The sequence below is a fragment of the Lepisma saccharinum genome, chromosome 14, assembly GCF_977018435.1.
Source record: "Lepisma saccharinum chromosome 14, izLepSacc3.1, whole genome shotgun sequence".
NCBI lineage: Eukaryota > Metazoa > Arthropoda > Insecta > Zygentoma > Lepismatidae > Lepisma > Lepisma saccharinum.
In genome coordinates, this window is record NC_139242.1 from 36,453,305 (window position 1) to 36,467,991 (window position 14,687).

The 14,687-nt window shown below is 39.7% G+C and overlaps 1 protein-coding gene across 3 annotated transcripts in view; it reads right to left on the reverse strand.

Moving 5' to 3' along the window:
* The window catches only part of LOC145998790 (inhibin beta chain-like), a 220,223-nt gene that overhangs the window by 9,974 nt on the left and 195,562 nt on the right, over nt 1-14,687 (reverse strand). Inside the window, exon 2 of one of the 3 annotated variants that reach the window (XM_083135388.1) lies at nt 1,340-1,557. In XM_083135388.1, coding sequence (XP_082991514.1) covers nt 1,340-1,557 — 218 coding nt within the window. Of the gene's footprint in view, nt 1-1,297; nt 1,558-14,687 lie in introns of all 3 variants that reach the window. The other 2 variants (XM_083135387.1, XM_083135389.1) reach the window with 2 other exon arrangements.

Consider the following 14,687-nt stretch of genomic DNA (forward strand, 5'->3'; position numbering starts at 1 on the left):
TTAGTTACACACACAGCTTTGGATCTAAAAGGGCCAACATCATATTTTTTTAATGAAAATTGGACAGCAGTGGAATTTAACTCACCAGGGTGCTAGTTCTCTTGTCGAGAAGAGTCCAAATTCAGTAGATAATAGATTCCAACCTAAATTTCAATCTTTTGCACAAGGAAATTAGTACTGAGGAAAGATGAATTCCATTGCTGTCACATTTTCATCAAAATATGACAATGGCCCTTTTAGAGCCAAACCACGGATACACATGACTTATTACTAATAATAAAAAACATGCAAAGCTTGTTCAAGTTAGAGGAAATATCCAGGGCTCAAAATGGACCGGAGCAGACCGGCGTTCCGGTTCGTTTCTTTTTCATACTGAACTAAATTGTTAATACTCTTTAATTGTATGTATTACAGCATTTGTATAAGCGTCCCCTCTACGTGGAATTGCGTTGTTGCTGCGAGAGGACTTAGCAGAGTATGACGGCGTCTATGTTGCTTTCGTCTCTTGTACCTTGTGGTTCTCTTTGTACTTTTTAATTATTATTATTTGTCGTGTCTTGTAGAATTGATTGTTCTGACAGAGATATCCTCCTGCACAAGCTCTTTACACAAATTCTGGTTCTCTTTTTACGGTCACTCATTTTTCTTAAGCTGAGCAGATGTATTGTTGGGGTTCGATATGATCAAGGATAACAATATGAAAATATCTTTCACTTGCACAAATTGATTCTTTAAGCGTTATTAAGACATAGTACTGAGGATACTACAGTCACAGTCACTTCCGGGTTGGGACGACCACATTGAATATAAATGATGTTACAAACTATAAGTGTCCGTGACTTTGCACTAAATTTTAAAAAAAAATTCTGTTGAGCGGGCTGACTACCATTCATGATTTCCGTATTTAAATGTTAAAAAGGGCAGAAAATCCTAGAAGACTCGTGTTCAATCTATTTTATACTTGATGTTTATGTAAATATTTTAACATTAACTATTATCAATTGTAATAGAGCACCTAATGGCGTTAATTTCGTAGTAGTCAGAGACAGAAAGATAACTTGTTAACGAAGGTAAAGCGTTCTGTTTCCTGAAAATTTCCATTTTGAGTCCTGGAAATGTCAATATTGTTCTGGAAATGTTTCTTTCCGTGTCTATAATCATTTTAGCAAAAAAGAAGAGGAGAAGCATTAGAGTTGTGTTCTATTACTTTGGTTCGCGTAGTTTTCTTAGTTCGTCATGCAAAAATAATAATAATAAAAAAAATGAACACAACAAAGACAAGTCAAAGAAAGCATACGTGTGGCGTTTGCAACGCGTATAAATCTGCAGAGCAACATACCATACCACTTAAACGTGTGGTATTGGCGGTTCTTCGAGGCTTCACGTTGAACACATAAAGGGTGATCTTCTTATCGGAGAGTAGCAGTCGCATGTTTTGCGCTACCCATGACTTGAAGTCCACCTTGACCCAGAGAGAAGCAGACTTGACTCGGAGCTCGCCTTCGTTCTCCTGAGCGTGCGTGAACTCAATTAACGACTGGCCGTTGATCGACTGGCCTGGAATGGAGAGAGAAAAGAAAAAACATGATTACACATTTCGCACATTTACATGAAGCGAACAATATATACAGGGCGATTCAGTAAAAGCGTGCATAACTGAAACAGGCACTGAACAATGTGAGACAGGTAACGTATACCTCGGCCACCATAAGAACCGGCCCCCATTCACAGCGCAGAACGGTTATTTTGACAAAATCCTGTTTGTTGCCCAAAGAGTGGGCAGCGGTAGGCCTAATTGGATGCTTGACCGCAAGTTCCTTCGTAGGTAAAGGCAGTAACAGCGGGTGACTGCCACAAAGGCGTTCTCCACTCCGGCTGTTATTGTGGCGGTACTTTAGGGTCTGAGAAGCCACCATAACGAGATACGGGTTAAAACAAGTCAAGCTCTAGCATGTACTATCGTCCATAGGAATGACAAATAAGTGACATGTTTGGACATTGCTGACGTAAAATGTGTAGCGACCTTTCTTGACATTGATTTACACGTATACAATTATACACTTCATAGCAGTTGTTGAAAATGACGACCAATCAGAATGCAAGCATGAGGGCAGTATACGAGATTCAGCCACACCCTTTGGCATCTTACGTTAATCCTGGCAACTAATTCCATACCCTGGGGTTTCATAAACAAGTGATTTGAGATATCCCCAGACGAAAAACGGAGTAGATTCAGGTCGGGTGACCTCGCAAACCAGGGAATAAGGCCTTCCTAAGCAATCCAGCGAACAGGAAAAGTAATATCCAGATGTTGCGGACATCCACACTGAAGTGAGGCGGTGCTCCGTATCTCGGTACGCTGGCTTCGCCGACCCTAGGTTCCCTATCTCAAATTTTCAGTGGGGCATCACCTGTTTCCTGTTTCATTTTTGCACTCTTTGACTGAATCATACTGTATATGTATATCGAACGCAATTGAATTAATTTAAAATAATTTGGGTCATTATTACTAGTCATGTCAAATAAAAGGGCCCATGCACAAAATTAGAACTAGGAAGTATTTAGCCTAAATGTACTTTTCTTCATGAAACCACAAGAAAGATTTCATACCAATAAGACACGCGACTCTTGAGGATTTTGTCAGTCGAAGGTAGGCTTGTGCGACCTGCCATGCCGCTACGTTATGATACGTTGCTGTTCATTGGTTCGTTCCCAAGCGACATGTGTCGCATGTCGCTTTGGTATGAAATTCCCCGAAAGGTCGAGCGAGAAAGAGATCTACGCAACGTGGTGTCCAGCTGGATTTTACATTGGCGCTTATCGAAATATTACCTTTTTAGGTACACTACGTTCAAGTTCCAATATAGTTGTACTACAAAGCATATGAACGGAAAGAAAAATTGAGAAAGAACAGGCTCTAATGATAAATGCCAAAACTTTACTTGATTAGTGAAAACATTACATTGAAGAGCGATCATTTTCATTCACCATAAGAAATACATGGGAGATGAAACACCTCTATTGCAGATTTTTTTAATAAGCTTTGTGTGGCTTAAATAATCAACTTAACGATCCACTTACAAGTACAACGCCAAAAAATTCATAGCCTACACTCTGTCCTGGGAATAGCTGGAGCAATAGAAACGGAAACAAGTTCTCTACGCAAGCAGTGACTCGAGAGGGCTCGACCAATGAATGCGTGAGGGGAAGAAGTGAAGGTCTGGAAGGGAAAACGCGGATCCAGCTACCTTCCGTTTCAGCATCGAGCACTGCTTCGCTCCCTCACTCGCTTTCTCGCTTTCTCTACCGTTATGTGCGTCCTTGCTCCACAGATTCCCGAGACAGAGTGTAGAACTCACTTTCTCTTTCTTCTAATACACTGTTACTGGTATTTGGACAGTATTGAAATAAATGTACACCTTATGCGAAGCACTACCTCTTCTCTTGACGTAAAAAAAAAATATATATACTACGTTTAGTCAAACGACGTGTCCCCGACTGTCACTCTCTCATTTGAAATTTTCGAATTACCCACTCCGCCGGTACAGTGTGCATTCCCAAGGAGGCGGACCGTGAATGTGAAAAATCATAAATTTCGAATCGTTCAATTTAGCACTGTTGAAGTGTTGTTAATTTTGTATTCGATAATAAAAAGTGCTCACCCCATATATTTATAATATACATAAAAATGAATGTGGGTGTGTGTGTATAAAGGGTGTCATTTTAATGGCGCCCACTGACCACAGATTCGTATAGAGGACATCAAAACAAACAACTTTTCTCAGTAACATTTCTCTCGTTGGTGCGTCGATTCGACGCTACAGCCGTTCAAAATATACCGTTTTGCCGCCTGGATGCTGGCAACCCAACACAACATTTGATAGTATCCGTGACGTCATTTCCTGTGGCGAAACAGCGCATGGCAGTGTTACAAAGCACACACACTTTTTTTTGAAAAATGACAAACTACCAACCACACCACATTATTAGCTGTAAAACGAAGCGAGAAACGCGTCCAGCAGACCGAACATCATAGCCTACTAGCCAGAAGATCAGCACTCATCTCAGGGGAAGGGAAAAGTGAACCAACGATATGAGAAATGGTAAAGAACGTATTCAAAATGACGTGTCAATATCGGATTTTGTCTCAGCCTACATGTCAAATATCAACAACAATAAATTTGATTGGACTTACAGCTTACATGTGGCTGTTTACGCCCAACAACATATCAATTATATTTGCAAATCTTGTTGCAAGGTTGACATCTATAGGTTTGTGTCCAGATGCCTTGTGGTTTTCTTTGTGCTGATAACGGAAGTATCCGAGGTTCACGTTGTTACATTAACGTTAAAATACGTACAACCACAGTAACAATCTAATGATGAATCAGTAGCTAATATACTGCCCTGTTCACAGTTGCAAACTATTACACGTGTATCCGGTGCGTAGATAAACACGGTCGTCGGAGAGTTTGTTTTACTACTACTTATATCCCTGTATTCTCAACCATTTTTGCCATTTGTCTCATAATGCCCTGAATATACATTATATTACGTGTTGCTTACCTTTGGAATTTTGAGTTCTTTCATTTCTATTTTGTGATCTGTTCAGTGCGTCACAGACAACTAGTATCAGAAGGACGAAGTGGATAGACTAAATTGTAGATGCCAACTTGGTAACTAGATTTGTAAATATTTGACATGTGAGCTGAGACAAAATCCGATATAACCACTTCCACTTGAATTCTATTTTCTTTCTACCATTTTTCGTATCGTTTGTTTACTTCCTGTCAGGTTAAAGAACGTGCTTTCTCGTTTTGTTTTACGGTACATAATGTGGCTGATTGTAGCTATGTCATTTTTCACAGAATATATGTGTTCTTGGCAACCCTGGAACGCATCGCTTCACGACGGGAAATGACGTCACACATGCAATCAAATGTTGTGGTTTCCAACATTCAGGGGGCAAAACGGGCTTTCTTCAACGACTGTAGCGCCGAAATGATTCACCAACGAGAAAATGTTACTGAGAAAATTTGTTTGTTTTGATGTCCTCTACACGTTTCTGTGGTCCGTGGGCGCCATTAAAATGACACCCTGCTCTCTCTCTCTCTCTCTCTCTCTCTCTCTCTCTCTCTCTCTCTCTCTCTCTCTCTCTTTGTATATGTTTGTTCCGGCATAACTCTCGAACGCCTGGAGCAATTTCAACCAAACTTGGTACACGTATCACTTGCAATCTGGAAATATTATTTTTTGGGTAAGACACCCCTGGCACCACTAGGGGTGGGGTGGGAAGGGGTGACATGTAAAAATAATCAAGAACGACTGATATTAAATTCCGCACAAACAGACATCCGTGACTCTATGCAATTCAGCACAACGATAGTGTTTCTCGGGTTGTCTAACATTCAGGCTGCGTTGCGAATGGAATCCATAGCTTTCGTGACACTCCCAATGCGGTTCAACTCCAAGTTCATCACCTATCGGCATGGGGGGTGAGAGGGAGTGAAAAATAAAATGCCACAAATGAACTAGATTAGTGTCGAATCCATAGTTCTCGGAGTCGCTAAGCTAATTAGTGACATTCAAGATCACATTTAAATTAGTTACATTTTACACTATAGTTAGAATTCATTATTTTCCTGTCTAATACAAGATTGGGATAAATAAATACCCGGACAACGCCCGGTAATCAGCTAGGAAATTATACAACATAAGAAGCTTGCAACAGGTGCCGAAAAAATCTATTTTGCAATGTCTCATAATAAATGCCATAAAATACAGACTGTTCATTCTATTTGCTGCATTTTACTCAATTTGGCAGCTTCCAAATTCCTTTGAAATCGTCCAATTTCTGTGCAGATTATACCATAATAAAGTTCGAGGAGTTTGGATCCTAATCCGAAATTCTTCTTCCGTTGCAACAAAAATGTCAAGTTGAATAACGGTTACGTGAAAAATATATCAGTGAGTTCGAACGACCCCCCCTCCCCGCCCAACTCGTAGTGTTTTCCTACTTCTGCCAATGGAAGTCCAGTATCCTTTATCATCTCCACTGTCATACATTTGTATAAGCTTCATTATTTCTTATCTTCCATAAAAATGCCACTTTTTCATATTGAGTCTACGATAACATATGTCTCTGTTTTTCTCTTTCACTACAATTCCATTGCGATGATTTATATGATAATTGGCCGAACATAAGGCATTTTCAATAATTATTATAATTGTTTCCGAATGTTTCTGTCACAATATATACAGTCAGTGTTGAATCCAGCCAATTTCCTCCGGGGGACATCAAACTTCACGATAATATTAATAAAACAATACTAATACCTTTTAAATGTTCTTTACATCTGATATGTAATTATATTAAGTGTAATTAGATCCAATTAACTATGATTTTAAAAATGAGATTATGAGAACCAATAAAATGCATGCAATAATTTACAGCAGCGGTTCTCAAACTAAACGTCTAATGAACCCCCACCATACATTTTCTCCGAAAAGTCGGTTTTGGGGAATTTTTTTGGCTGCCTGATTGGTGGGAAGTTTTTGATATGTTGCAGGTGTGTATCTGCAAGAGAGCAGTTTTCTCATTCGGGCTCTATGCGGAAAGATGGTAAATCCTACGTTTATTGTTTTATTGGGTTTTCCTACGTTTACAATCTTTATGATTAGTTACAAAAGTAAAAATATGAAAAATGTGTATGCTAAGAACTATAGAATAAAAAAAATAATTTTCATATATTTTTCCAGTTTTTGAAGAAAAAATAAAGAACAAAAATAAGTTTGTAAACAAACTGTGAAGCACAATTTTGTAGTTTTTAGAATTGTAAATCCTCAGAGTTTCTAGTGAGAGGATGTGCCTGACAAAGTTTTTTGATGTCTGGTTCTGCTCTTTAAACTTTCAAATGAAGATTCGGCTCCAAATTTAATCTATTATAGATTTCTAACGAGTATTTTACTTCAAAAATTTGTGAAACAAATCAGCCTTATTTTTCTGTTAGTGTTAAAGCTGTGATGTCTGAAACAATAAAGTCTTGCTCTACACACCTGCAGCAAAAATGTTGTCGTGTGGGTATTCTCGACATTTCTCTTCCGAGCTGATCGCGTACCCCCTTCAAGTCGGTAATGTACCCCTGGGAGTCCGCGTACCACAGTTTGAGAACCGCTGATTTACAGCAAACTAAGGCTACGGCATATTTGAGGATGACATCATAACGAAACTCTCTGTGGGTTCCTTGTCCCCATCAGTTGACACTTTCACACAAGCTTGAAGATTTATATATATATATATATATATATATATATTAATTTAGCAGTCATCAAAGAGGATGATGATTTAAATTCGTTCAGTATTTTGACTTTTAATTATAAATAGGACTGAATAAATATTTATTACTACGAAAAGAAAACAGAGAAATTGCGTTCTACGTTAAATTAAAATAAATGAAAGTCAAATAGAATACGGTTGCCAAATCTCTTAGCTACTATGAGAATACTCTGCCATGGATACTCAATTTTTTCGTAGGGGACTTAATTTCTGAAGGGAGGATTTTCTATCATCACTGCGCAGAGTGCTCAAAAATTTTGTTTGCATAATTTGATATTTATAGAAGGAAATGGGCTTGCCTGGAAATGAGGCAGAGAGAAACAATTTTTAATTATCAGTAAAGGCGAAGTGTTTTACATGAAACGTGGAAAAAGTACACAGCACCACTGTTACCAAACGAACCAAAACAACCGAGGTGTAAAATGTGTGTCAGCAGTCCCAACGGCCATCACTGTACGTTTCCTGGTTTTCAGGAACCAATGGACCTCCCCCAGCACATATGTACGTACATCTATTCACTACGGGGCATGCTTCGCACCAGGTTGCCCAGTCTATCCTGAGGAATACTGTCCCATTCCTGTACGGCAGTCTCGGTGAGCTATCGGAGGGTCTGTCAAGGATTAGGACGATTGGCCATAGCTCTCTTCAGAAATGGTCATGCATTTTTGATGCAGTTGAGGTTGAGGAATAAGCTGACTATGGCATGTGGCGGATTCTGTGCTCCTGCAGGAAATGCTTGATGATAAGAGACGGTGGGGCCACACAATGTTTTTGAGTACTGTATATATCTGTTGTGTCTTTTTTTGGGAGGGACAGCAAGAGGTTAAATGTAATTTGTCTCATTCTTATCCCTGGAGTCGCCAGTGCCACCGCTTACCCGAATAAAGTCATGCGTGTTGTTTCAGACTGTGATGACTAGCACCTGACTTGCACATAAGAACGAATCTAAAGGCAATTTCGTTCACTCCAAGTGTTCTTTGGAAAACGATTAATCTATGTTACTATACTAAAATCGGTAATGTTAAAAAGCTCTCAGATTAGAACATTTAAGTGAAAAACTTTAGACTTGTTTTTATTAGAATGAGAGAACTGTTTAGTCTCTCATTCTACACGGAAATCTATACTCATTGCAGATAATTAATTGATTGATTTGCATTATTTTACTTCGCTTGGTGTGCCACTTTTTGGCTAATTTGCGTACAAATGGGATGAGTGATGAAATTGATGAATGGACACTCACAAACATTCATGCCCAGGCCAGGATTCGAACCCGGGATTCCTGGTGTCGTAGCGCGATGTGCTAACCATTCCGCCACGGGAGCCGGCTCACTGCAGATAAAAGAGAGAAAGATGGGGAGCGAGAGAGAAGAACACGAGCCATAAAACGTTTGATCCCCTCGTGCCATCACTTATAACATTCACATGCAGCAGGGATAAGACAGCATAGACTTCGTAAGAATAACGAGGTTACCTAAGCGTAAGTTCTGTCACAAATTAAGAGCTCACGATCTGATATTGTTTGGTATAAATTACTTGTGATAGCACATCAGTGGCTTAAACAACCAGTTTCACTTGGCATGCTTATGCTTCTGAGTGAATAGCAGCTAGGTTTCGAAACAAATGGACCATTTTGCTGAATTTTATATATATTTTGTGGAAGGATTGTATAACCGTTCTACTAGAACGATGGGAAGATGTTCCCCAAGTCACTGGATCCAGTAGTTAACATCCTCCAATTTATGAACCTGTTGAAACCTACAACTTATCCAAAGGTAACCATTTGCTTCATGAAGCCCAGTAGATCTTAGATTTAAATTTCGCGCGCTAGCGTGTGTGTGTGTGTGCATATGTGTGTACATAGAAGCAAATATTTGTGTATATCCTTCTGTCACTTTGTCTTCTTTAATTGAATGAAGGTTTTCCGACGTTAGTACTGAAAAAGAGTGTATGTGTTTGATTGATTGATTTAGTTTCTTTTACTTCGCTTTTCTGTCACTTTTGACTAATGGCGAAGATGAGTATGAGTGATGATATGATGAAAAACTCACAAGTAACAATCATGTACAGGCCTGGATTCGAACCCGGGACCTCTGGCAACGTGTATTTGAGATAGAGAGTATTCCAACTAGCTGCCCATGGAATATTTGTTGTTTTAATGGCGAGAAAATACTTAATTGCAACTATATATGATTTAGTACAACATAATACTTCTCATCATTCTCCATCCATCTCGTAAACAAATCTTATTTGTACAAAAAAGCAGTCTGTGCCCACTCGATAACACAATGCACTCAATGGATCCAAGTAAAACGTACAAGCGACTCGTGTTTATTCTGTGGAAATTCTTGCAAAGGGGATTCCTTCATCCTTGGAACTTCGCCCGGCATTGTGAACGAGTTGTTTCAGTTGCGCGCGCATAATGGCGTCAGAGGGAAGCTATGTTGCCACATTTCACCCACCGGATACAATTTCAGATCCCGCCAAAAAAACAAAAAACAACCAAGGAACATTCTGAATGCAGGAACATTTCATTGTTTCAGGTTCACAAAATACAGAAGCCGTACAAATCCGCGACGATTTCTCGAGCAACATTTCGAGACGGAGAGTGAGGATTATTGTCAATGGCTTTATTATTTCGCCACTCACTTTTTTCTGCGTGCTTTATGAGTTCCTTATCTGTAAAGTAGGAGCTTCCTCTTGGAGTTGTCGACTCGAGGAGTCGTCAAGATCAATTTGTTTCGATTGGTCCCTTGTGGGTCGTCCAACAAGAAGCAAACTCTACTCTTATTGTTGGGGTTTTGCCAGAAACAGAGGGGGAGAAATCTCCACGCATAGATGAATAACTGTGACGAGAGCTTCATTATATTGTCTTTAATTACAGTGGTATCATGCACTTCCCCGTTGGTGGTTTATGTAAAGAAGAAACACTAGGGAAATGTTAAAAAATGAGAGTTCCATAGTGGGAATATACATGTACAAAAACTCTTTGCCATTGCAATAAGATTTTCTTTCCCCTATTTATCAATATTTCACGCACGAAGGAAACTGGGGTGAAAGGAGGCGGCGGGGGCTTCTGAGCTACATGGAAAAAGCTTATATAATTCGAATAGTGAAACTGTAGCGATATTTTACGACATAATATTGTTTTCTGTGATTTACAGGCTGTAAGTTGCAGCACTTAACTTCTATGTGCAAGAAAGTAACAAGAGAATGTGTTTTCCACCAGTGACATTGGAATCATGTTGCTGCCGTAACTAGGAGTGTGCGGATTTCTTTTTTTATATCAGGACGGGACTGGTTCAGCACCAGAGGTATCCAAAATTCCAGTTTCTTCCTCGAAAAGGCAAGCTCGCATCTCCGACACTGTTGGGAGCGATGGTCGGTGCCACCGGTCCAGCCGATGTTTCTTGATCATTTTCGACCGGCTATGTCAATTTTTCAAAATGGATTTTTAAGGGAGGGTGTATTTTTTCATGTTTTCTCCCCCCGGCCCCGTGATGATGGACTTTCGAAACGAGGTGCACCACTGGATTTTTGACGGAGGTTCGGTGTGCACCCACGGAAACGTGCGGGGCCGGACATTACAGAGGGCTCGGAGGAAGCCCCAAAGCTTTGATGACCACGGAGGACCAATTAGGGGCACCCGCGGAAACTCTCAAGAGGCTCGGGTCTCGAAAGTGGACGAAAAAGTTTCATCAGCAGCCCTCAGGGCGCCATTTCGGAAAAATCGAAAATTTAAGATGGCGGCCACTTCCTTTAAGGTAAGGGTGCCGAGATTAGATTCGTTTTTCAGGAGGGTTTGTTCCCTGACAGAGCACGTCCCACAGATTGGCCTCCAGGGCGCCATATTTGATTCGGGGGTATCTTGTGAAGGATTAACAAATATACATACGTATCTTTTCTGCTTGGAGCATGTAGTTCCGCTAAATGTCGCTTGGCTACGTGCTGCACGCAGTTAAATCTACTGCCGTAGAGATGCCATTGCCTGTTCTCACTCAGGTTCTACGTTGTACGCCTAATTGGCGGTAGAGGTGCTAGTGCGCCCGAAGTTATTTAAGTGACTGCGGAGCAGATTTTCCTCAGTTGGCTTTCACGTCTGCCACGGTGAGAAGACCGAGATGAAAGTGCGGCCTGCTTTTGCGTTGGTGTTTCAGGCACGATAAGAGGTGTGGTTCCCGCTGGATAGCAGTAATCGTCAAGCAAGCGCCCCAATGGCATTTTGGTGTCGGGTTACTTGGGAACCCCTTATAAAGTTTTTATGTCGTGTGCCCCCGCTATTTATAGCACCAGGTTTCGAACGGGACGGCAATTATTGGGCACGAGTTGACGTTTACAACTTAATGCCCGTCGCAAGGCGCCGTGCTCTCTTATGTCGCATACGAAAAGGTTGAGTGTAGATTAGACTATCAATTTACATGCTTAATAAACTGCTGCAGTTCTGCACGAATTGAACTCATCCTTTGTTTGTCCATGTGACTGCACATCAGGAGAAAAGTTATTTACTATGGAATCAGTTTAAATACGTCGCCTTTATTGTTGAGAACCCCTAGGCCTTAACTCAAAATCTCAAGTCCTATAAAGTGCATTAAATACTTGTATTTATGTAAAGATGCTCATCAAAGATTTTTATTGAAATTATACATTACAATTTGTGTACTTAATATAATAATAATAATAATAATAATAATAATTAACGATGGCCTTATATTACTTTTATGAGAAGGTTGGTGATACATTTCACTTACAAATGTCGTTATATTGAACTTAATAGCTGAAACTTTTGTTGTAAGTTCTAACTTTACGTTTACCAAACTGTTTTTACACTTATTTAAATTTAGCTTAAGGAAGAGCAGAAAACAATTTTTTTCACAAATATATCATTAAAATTTTTGAGCCGCTGTAGCTCAGTCCTTAGGGCGTCTTACTACCATGCAAGAGATCCGGTTTCGATCCCCGGCGGGTAATTTTTCCACCTGTTCAAGCGACCCAGCGCCTATAAAGTGGGTAGCTGGAGGAAACTCTGGGGGGGGGGGTAAAGGCGACCATGGGCGTGGTACTGATCACATCACCCCCACCTTCGGCAGTGATCAAGAAAGTATGGAACTCTAACTCCCCACCCCTCTATACTCCTTCATGGCGTGGTGCAATGCACAGGGGAGCACTTAACTTTATTTTTACTTTACTTTTATATATCATTAAAATATATCAAAGCTTTCAGGGCTCTCTTCGACGATTCCAAAGAGTGAAATTCCAACCCTTGGCGTCGTAGCTCGTTGTGCTAACCACTCCTTCACGGAGGTCAACCGTGTGAAATCGACACAACACTTGTCAACCTGATACAGACGCTGTGAAAAATAATAAAACATTAAAAGTAAGTATTTTATTAATTTCCCAATTAAGTAGTAACGATTTACAGATTTAGGAATCATTTATGTTTAAAATTGTTACTTGTACACCTTACACGTAATTTTTAAGTCGCTTTTTGATAAGTATAATTGATGACGTTACTTTTGTACTTCGATGTTATTTGCGATAATGAGGATGAATCGTAGATGAAAAGAAACACAATAAACACATGCCTTACACAGAATTCAAACGTAGAACCTGTTGCTTCGTCGCATAATACTTTCACTACACCAAGGAGAATGACTACCTTTTGGTATGCATGTATACGTTGTCTTCTATTGATTTGCATTTTTCTTATATTGATATACGTTAATAGAAGAACTTGGATAACACTGGTCTACGTCCATTTTGCTGACTGGAGTCTGATGGTTGTTCTTTAGTAATTCGAGGGTGGTAAATCCAAAACCGAAATCCGTTTTTTTCTATCACGTCAGGTTTCGGAGGAAAATAGAAAATTATCTAATATTAGGGATGTATATTTAGAGCAATGAAACAACGTAGTCCGTAAAGAGATCACAAGATGGCAGCACATGGAACATTATAGTGATTATTATTTAAATCAGTTATTCGAACATTGTTAACCTCAAAACAAAGGACAAATATTACTAACTTAGTAAGGAAAGCGTATAGTGCATATTTCGGGATTAAATTGGGTGACCAAGATAAATCCTGGGCACCTCATAAAGTATGCAGGACCTGTGTAGAAAAGAAGGAAAGAAATATGTTAGCGTCTGGAACAACCTTCATGTATCTGGACAGAGATAGGCATGTATTAAGATATTTTCAAAGGGACGAAGAATATGTGTATTGTACAGATGTGAAGGGACTAATTGAAGCTATGGGATGTACGTATAATGCAGAAGAATGGAGGCTTTTTATTGATAGCAAGAGGAGTTTGAAGTGTGTGTTGATACATAATGGCAATAAGTTAGCATCCATTCCTGTTGGCCACTCCGTACATTTGAAGGAAAGCTACGAAACAATGAAAGAACTGCTTCGAAAGAAAAAAGTATGCAAATGACAGTTGGCTTGTGTGTGAAGATCTCAAGGTCATTTCAATGTTACTTGGTCAACAAGCAGGTTTCACGAAATATCCATGCTTTTTGTATTTATGGGACAGTCGAGCAAGGAACGAACATCGGGTACGAAGACTGTGGCCTGCCAGGAAAAGCTTTGAAGTCGGGGCGAAAAACATCCAGAACAAGCCGCTTGTTGATCCTAAGGAAGTGTTACTTGCTCCACTGCACATTAAGTTGGAATTAATGAAGCAGTATGTAAAAGCTCTGGATAAGAATGGGGCTTGCTTTAAATACATTTGCTCAAAATGTCCTGCATTGACGCATGAGAAAGTAAAAGCAGGTATTTTGATGGTCCTCAGATAAGGATGCTAATGGAAGATGAAGAATTCTTACAAACAATTAACCACACAAAGAAAGATGTATGCTGGGCATTTTCTGATGTCAATACAAACTTTCTTGGAAACTTCAGGGCGCACAACTACGAGGTTCTAGTTGAAAATTTGTTGGTGACGTTTCAAAAGTTAGGTATGCATGTTGTGCTATTCTGTGGTGTATGTTAAGTTTAGCATAAGTACAGGCATCAGGTGCTGACTGTATGTGCTCGTGAAACAAATTGATCAATTTGCCGGAATTACCTAAACTTTTTGTTCATTAAGAACTCCCTATTGAGAAAATAGAAACGTATGTTTGTTAAACAACGTGACGTGATACTCTGATTGAACATCTGACTACGTCGCATTCTCTTTGCAAGTGCTGTTGGAATGTAGCCGGATATAATTTTCTGAAAATTTTGAAATGTGACTTGTCAAACAATGCAACTTAATACCTGTTATCAGCTCCGCCACCTTATGTATAGTCCTATAATTTCATTATGTGCAGATATCTATATGGAAAATTGTTGGAGTTTAGCCCAGTATTATAATATT